This window comes from Populus trichocarpa, chromosome 14, assembly GCF_000002775.5.
Source record: "Populus trichocarpa isolate Nisqually-1 chromosome 14, P.trichocarpa_v4.1, whole genome shotgun sequence".
NCBI lineage: Eukaryota > Viridiplantae > Streptophyta > Magnoliopsida > Malpighiales > Salicaceae > Populus > Populus trichocarpa.
Genome location: NC_037298.2, coordinates 17,704,325 through 17,712,051, shown reverse-complemented (window position 1 = coordinate 17,712,051; position 7,727 = coordinate 17,704,325). Strand labels below are relative to the sequence as shown.

At 33.5% G+C, this 7,727-nt stretch overlaps 1 protein-coding gene across 3 annotated transcripts in view; it reads left to right on the top strand.

Annotated features, from left to right (window-relative positions):
- Nucleotides 1-4,563: 4,563 nt before the first annotated feature.
- The window catches only part of LOC7455717 (uncharacterized), a 4,504-nt gene continuing 1,340 nt past the window's right edge, over nt 4,564-7,727 (top strand). The window contains exons 1-6 of one of the 3 annotated variants that reach the window (XM_002321275.4): nt 4,564-4,730; nt 4,851-4,922; nt 5,029-5,103; nt 5,260-5,352; nt 6,988-7,068; nt 7,658-7,727. In XM_002321275.4, coding sequence (XP_002321311.1) covers nt 4,707-4,730; nt 4,851-4,922; nt 5,029-5,103; nt 5,260-5,352; nt 6,988-7,068; nt 7,658-7,727 — 415 coding nt within the window. In that variant the 5' untranslated portion in view covers nt 4,564-4,706. The remainder of the gene's footprint in view (nt 4,731-4,850; nt 4,923-5,028; nt 5,104-5,259; nt 5,353-6,987; nt 7,069-7,657) is intronic. The other 2 variants (XM_024584366.2, XM_024584365.2) reach the window with 2 other exon arrangements.

Below are 7,727 nucleotides of genomic sequence, written 5' to 3'. Positions count from 1 at the left end.
TTGGGTTCGACTCTGAAATTATTCTACTATTTAGATTTGAAAAAACATTAAAAAAAAAAAATTATTCTTTCTAAGCTAAACACAGTTTCAAATGTTGCATTAACATGTAGATGGATAAGAAGATGTGAAAACTGAGATATGTTGGCTGGCTGGCCATTGGCTTTGGGTTCGTTGACTTCCGGGTTTCATGCAGGACAGCAGCGTTGACCAAAAACCTCTGTATAGAAAGAGATGAAAAGTGTAGTATTATTTTTAGCTTTTATTAGATCGTGGAAGATTGTGGTGATTGAAATAATACGTGAAACTATAAATTTCCAAAACAATTTCCATTTATATTATCATTTTCCTAATTAGGCTACCAAGAATACCATGCTTTCTAATCAGTATGAGAGCTGATTTTGAATGGATATTGGGTTTACATGACCTAGAATTAGCTTCGGTTGTATTTGCCGTAAGAGTGTAAATGCATTATTAGTATGGGTCTTAGGTACAAATTCCTCTTGATAGTAATAGTTTGAGGTATTTGTCGACTTAAAAGGAGTTGAATACGCTACAGATTCTGGATAGAGTTAATTAAAGACTATGATGTTGTGGTAGATTACCACCCGGGAAGGGCTAATGTTGTTAGAGATGTCTTTTGTCGCAAAAATGAAGCAGTAGTATTGAGTTAAGATGAGTGTGATAGTAGAGAGCTAATGGAACTGAGAAAGATAGACGCCAAGATAGAGGTTGGGCCAAGAGATTCATTGTTAGTTCAGTTAAAAGTTAGGTCAGTATTCCGAGATAGGATATTGCATGCATAAATAAGGGATGTTGATGCTAAAAAGATAAGGGATAGAATGAAACCAGGAGTTGAGACTCTTTTCTAGATACTGAATGATGGCATGGTAGTGATGGGAAGGCAGATGTGTCTTCATGAGGATAAAATGTTGAAGGAAGAAGTGTTGAAGGAGACCCATAAATCTAGATTTGTTGTACATCCGGGAAGTACCAAAATGTACAAAGATTTGAAGGAATTTTAGTGGTACCCAAAATTGAAGAAAAAAATAACCGAGCATGTGGCTAAATGTGGTGTATGTCAACAAATAAAGATAAAACATCAAAAATCGAGTAGGCCTTTACAGTCCTTCTTAATACCTAGTGGAAACGGGAAGATATTACTATGGACTTTGTGTCAGGTCTGGCGAGGGAAAAGAAGGGAAATGATGCAATCTGGATTATAGTAGATCGATTGACGAAGTCTGCTCTCTTTTTTCCCATAAAAATGACCAATCCGACTAATAAATTAGCGAGATTATATGTAATTGAAGTTGTAAGACTTCATGAGGTGCTAGTGTCGATAGTTTAAGACTAAGATCCCCGATTTACATCTTGGTTATGGCCATGTATTTAGAGTGCCTTGGGAACGAAGTTGAATCTGAGTACTTCCTTCCATTCACAGATTAGTGGCCAATTTGAACGGACAATTTAGACCTTATAGGACTTACTAAAGGCTTGTATACTAGATTTTGAAGGCAACTGGGAGGATCATTTGTCATTACAGTTATCAGGCCATTATAGAGATGGCTCCCTATGAAGCATTGTATGGTAGGAAATGTCGCACTCCATTATGTTGGGAGGGAGTTGGTGATTGAAGGATAATCAGTGCAGAATTGATTAGAATCACCTCAGAAAAGGTGAAAGTGGTAAAATATAGGATGAAAGCAGCTCAAGACAAACATAAAAGTTATGCTAATAATTAGAGGAGACCACTTAAATTTGGGGTGGGAGATCAAATGTATCTAAAAGTTGCTCCAGAAACACATGTTGTGGTTCGACATGAAAGGTAAATTGACACCAAGATATATTGGGCCCTTTAAAGTGAGGAAGAGAATAGGGCTCGTGGCATACCGGTTGGTCCCACCTCCATATTTGGCCAAAATACATGATGTGTTTCATGTATCCATGCTATGTAAAGCGGGGATTAATCCATCTCGAGTGGTACCTTAGATTCCCGTAGAAATTGAAGAGGACCTGTCCATAAAAGTGAGGCACATCGAGATATTGAATTATAGTGAAAAGGAACTTCGGAATAGAAGAATTCCAATGGTGAAAATCTTATAGAGAAGCTCCTAAGTAGAAGAGGAGACATGAGAGAGGGAGGCTGAGATGAGAAGGAGATATCCTGAGTTATTTTGAGATTCATGTAAGAATTTAAAATTTCAGGGATGAAATTTTTAAAGGTAGGGAGAACGTAAACCCTGTTTTAAAATTTTTAAAACGATAGATTATTGAATTTAATTAATTAAATTTATTACGTGTGGAAAATATTATAGGCTAAATTTAAATTGAAGGGAATCCAATTTAATTAGAAAATAACAAATTTTGGAGGAAATTGAAATATTATGGGACCAAAATTAAAAGAAAGAAGTGAAGCTTTAGGACCACATAAACTAACATGGGAAAATGATGGACTAAAATGTAATTAATGGAAAATTTTGAAATTAAAACCCTTATTTTCTTGTTGTTGGCCAATAGTTAGAGGGAAGAAAAAGGGGAAATTAGGGCTTAAATTCTTATCTTTATCTTCTCTTCAATCAATACAAAAAGAAGAGTAAATTAGAGTGATTCAAGTTGTGCTTTTCTTCAATCCTAATCACAGCTGAAACTCTGGCGCTAGGTGAGCTTCTTCTTCTTCCATCCCTCATCACCCCCCCTCGCCCCCCCGACCTGCAACCTTTTTGGTCTCATGCAGAACATGAACATTGATTCATGTTCTGCAAAACAATTAACTCTTGAGATAGGCTAGATCCGCTTCAACCCAACCCACAAAAAAAAAAAAAGAAGGAACTGTTGGGCTGCTAGTCAGCCCAACCCGACTAAATCGGGCTAGACTCGTTTCGACCCAGCCTGGATGGCAGCTTCAGTGTTTCATCTTGTTTCATGCATATGACTAAATCCTAAAAGTTTTCCAAGCATATTTTCATTAAAAAAACAAAAAAATTGCATTTTTCTCATGTTTAAAAAATATAAAAAAAATAAATATCGTAACTAGTTTATGATTATCTATTAGGATTTGATCAAAATATCAAAAACCCTTCACCAATTATTTTGTTCACTTTATATTTAAAGTTTTAGGTTCAATTATAAACTTTAATATCTAGGGGGTGTAAAACTACACAGTAGAGTACACCCTCAGATATTAAAGATACAAAGTGCAAAATAAATATGATGCTAACATTTAAACTTTAGAATGATTAAAATTTAACCCAATAAGATAGAAACTTCCTCACGAATGAAGATTTACCTTGAACGTTAGACGAGACCAACAAATAGAAACTCGACTTAGAATAACAATCATACAAAAATACAACTTACCTTAGGTAGGGTATACTGGAGGCGATGCGTCTTCTCCTTGCATAACCAGTCTCTTACTCATACTCTCGTAGACCATAGATTTTCTAGTATCCATAATATTAGATGACGATTTCTGAACCTTATAATCATAAATTTTATGATTATAACCAAAATCATTTTCTTTTTTCAACACACCTCTCGAAAGGTTTTTAGCACGCTATTTGACATCGCACCTCGACACTCCTAATCAAATTAAGAAAAAGTTTCTATAGCTAACTAATGCTATAATAATAGATAATACTAAAAATAATTATTTTTTTTATTAAAATTCTTTAATAAGTGACTTTTATTATGCAATTGATGTTTTATCAATCACTTAATTTATAATTATAATTATTTTATTAAATATAATAAGATTCACATTCCAATATCTGAAATTATTTCTTGTAATAAATGGCAATAATTTAGAAAACAAAACTTAGTAAAATAATTTACTTTAACATTATCACATAATTATATATATTTTTTGTTAGGTCTGTAAATATTATATTTTCATTTAATAAATTAATTTTTGTTAACTTGATGAAGACATGTGGCACTTTAATGTTTTCATCATCATTAATGTTTATCTTTAATAATTGAGATTGAGTGCTTTTTTTATAAAAAAAATAGAATTTATTATCTTCTTTGAGAAGAGAGTATGTTGCTAACATTAATGTAGATTCATTGTTATTATATATAAGTAATTCAAAATTTTCTGAATCATTTTAATTTGAACTAATTTTAATATTAATTTAGCTAAACTTGAGTAATGTAATGAAAGTAATTTAAAATTTTATAGATCCAATTTTAATTTGTATTAATTTTAATATTAACTTAGTTAAATTTAAGTGATGTAATGGATTCCAGGCAACCTAAATGACTCGGCTAAACCTGACTAGACTAAAACCAATAATTTCTTATTAAAAAAAATAAAAATAATATAATTTTAGTTAAAATGATAGACTTGAATTAACCTAACAATTCATTAATTAAATCTCCAACCTAATAAGTTGGGTCTTTTTTTTTTAATTTAGAAATTTGAATTTGACAACTTAAAAAGAATATTAAGGAATTAGAATCCGACCTCAAGCTCTGAAATTCTACCTGTGGACTCGCAAGTTGGACTCAATCTATTAACCAAATTAAAAGGTTGAAACATGATATAAAGTTGGGCGTAGTTCTTTGGAAATTAGCTTTCCAAATTTAAAGGCCACGTTTTTCTCACTCTCGGCCAACTAATACTAAAAGCCCTATTACTTAACCAATTCTTCACTTTCTGTCTCTATCTCTACCCTCCTGCTTCAGCTATCTCCAGCTTCTACGGAGGAATGGATGCCATTCCTTCTTTTAAGGTAATTAAAAAATAAATCTCCATTAAAATAAAAAAAATTACTTACGGGCATTATTAGGGTTTATTCTAGATAAATTTCTACTGGCAATTGCTTTCCACTTATCCATGTGTTTGTTTGCAGTTAATATTGGGGTCGGCCTCATTTTCACGAAGGAAAATATTAGAAGAGATGGGATATGAATTCACAATCTCTGTAAATTCTTCTTCTTCTTCTTTTCTTTTAAATTACAGTCTTCTTTTTTTCTTGGCAAAGTTTATTTTCAGTATATCATGTTAAAAATTGGAAATTGTTTTGGTAGACTGCAGATATTGATGAAAAGAGCATTCGCGAAGAAAAACCAGAAGATTTAGTAATGACTCTTGCTGAGGCCAAGGTAAACTTTGAAATGATTGTTGTTAAGGTTATTTACTGTTTTTTTTTTCTTTTTCTCTAATTTATGTTTTGTTTTTGTAACATCATAAAATTGGCGTGGAAGTTTGATTTAAGAATAATTTCATCGAGTAATTGATGAATGTGAATTGCATCTCAGGCTGATGCTATTATAGCAAATTTACGAACTACTACTATGAATAATCAACAAGACAAGGATGAGGAACCCACTATTTTGGTTGCCGCCGACACTGTATGTTTTGTTTTTGCTTTCTTTCTTTTTTGCCTGTTCTTAGATGCTTCAGGTGCATTGGGTTTAGACTAGTTCCTTCAATGCTCGAGGATACCAAGAAATTGTAATGTTTTAGATACTGCACTTGGTTTTGCAGTAAATGGGAGACTGGGTGCTTCCCATATGCTGCTTTGATAGGAAAGCTTCTTGGTCTTGTTTCTACCCGGGGATGGTGAGCCAGCTTCAGTGGAACTTTTCAATGAAATAATAAATATAACTATTTGATAGGAAGTTATTTATTGGCGAGGGTGGATACTAGATAATGATAAGAAAATCCTCAAATGTATGTGTATGTTTGGAATGTTCGAGGGGTGTTCATGGATTGGGTTGGGTTTGAACTCATAATTGTATCTAACTCAACTTTTAATATTTTATAAATTGTAAATCCGACCCATTCGAATTTTTTTTGGCATCTGAGCGGGTTGAATATATTGAGTTGGACAAAAATTTGTGGATATTACAGATATTCACGGGTTGAACAACCACAACAATAATGAATCCTAAAGATATGACAACATACTAGTTCTTGAGAAATTGAATTAACCTCTAAAGGGTTGTGGATATTATAGATATTCATGGGTTTCAATTTTAACCGAAGTACTAGGAGCACAATATGGATTTAATGATGCAATATATATTCACATTTGCAATCAGGAAAAAGGAAGCATACCAAAGTTGTAATCTTTCAGCCAATACAACAGACAAATACTAGCCATTCTCACGCCTTTGCTTTTGATTCATTGGAGTTGCTTTTGATCCAAAAAGTGAGAAAACGTTGTCACCGAAGACAAAGACAAACTTTGTGCTATGTGGAACTCCTCATTGATCTTTAGATACCACGAGAGGAGAAATATACTTGCAAAATGATGCATGCAGTGCTTGAAACCTGAAAGAGAGAAATTTGACCTAAGTAAGTTTATTGTTAGGGTTTTGAGTTTTTTTGAAGGTTTGATTGACAGGGGTAAGGTAGAGGTTGTCGATATTGAGTTGGGCTTTTGGTTATAAGGATGAGAGGAAGAGATTGGTGGTTTTAGTTTATTAAAATGGTGGTCGGAGGAGGTTACCGCCCATTTTTAGGGTATATAGGTTGAGAGGGAGATGAGAGAATAAGAGGCTGAGCGGCGAGAGAGATTAAGAAATGGAGAGAGTATTTATACTGCTTGTATAAGGTATACAAGTTGATAGGGTTTCAAAAATCCCGACCCGTCACCTGCCACGTAATATCCATTTTTTAATTTTCTTAACTCACTATCATCTATAATATTCACATTATCAGATCATGCAAATATTATAGATGAACCTGTTTTTTTTTAACACCCTTTTTATGACCATTGCAATCACATGGTTGTAGTGGATTCTCTAATAGTCCTCATGCCTTTCCAATCCTGCTTAGGCTGCTGGATACTACTTGATTCATTCTGTTTATATATTTGTTTTCAATATTTTTGCGTGCACCATTTTTTGCCAATGATGCTGTTGGTAATTTGACATTATTTACCTTGTCATCCTTCTCTCTATTGTTGTTGCCTCAATACTTTTGGCTTAATTTAGCGTGGACTCTGGTGCTTACCTTAGTTGGTGAAAACTTCTTGTCAGGCTGACACTATTTTGCAAAAGCTCCCAATCAGTGACTACACTAAGGATGCTGAACCAACATTGTTAATTACTGCAGATCAAGTATATATTGATATACTTTTCTTCCTGATTTAGTCATTTGTATTTCATTTTTTTTGGCATAAATGTGAGCCTTGTAAAGAAAAGGCTATTGCATATTATTTCTTGGCTCTTCCTCTTCTTATACCTAAGCAAAAATCAAGAAAGGAAAACTAATAAGGTATAAATGATAATTATTTGCAGTGAACTGTATCTGTAGATGGGACAAGTATTTTGTAATATGTGAGCTTCTGTTGGAATAAAACATTTTGGCAAATTTAGTAGACAGCTATGGCAATGATAATTCCCTAAAATTGAGAGCTAATCTTTTGGTGGTAATGAATATTCTTTGTGGTGTACAAGTTGTTTGGTTGTGTAAACTGGAAATCAGACGAGAGATTCTATACTTAAAATGGTGATGTATTTTAGAGGCCAATTCTTTATCATCAGTTGGGAAGGGCCATCTGTCCTACTATTCCTACCCCATTCCTCCTTTTCCATCCACAAACTGGTTTTGCATGCATGCTTGTAGCTAGAAATCAACAGGATCTTCCACAGCATGTAAAATATATTTGTTCTGTTACTTCTTACTGCTATTGTCAACAATTTGAAGGTGGTAGTCTATGAAGGTGCGATCAGGGAAAAGCCAGCCAGCAAGGAAGAAGCATGGGAATTTATAAAAG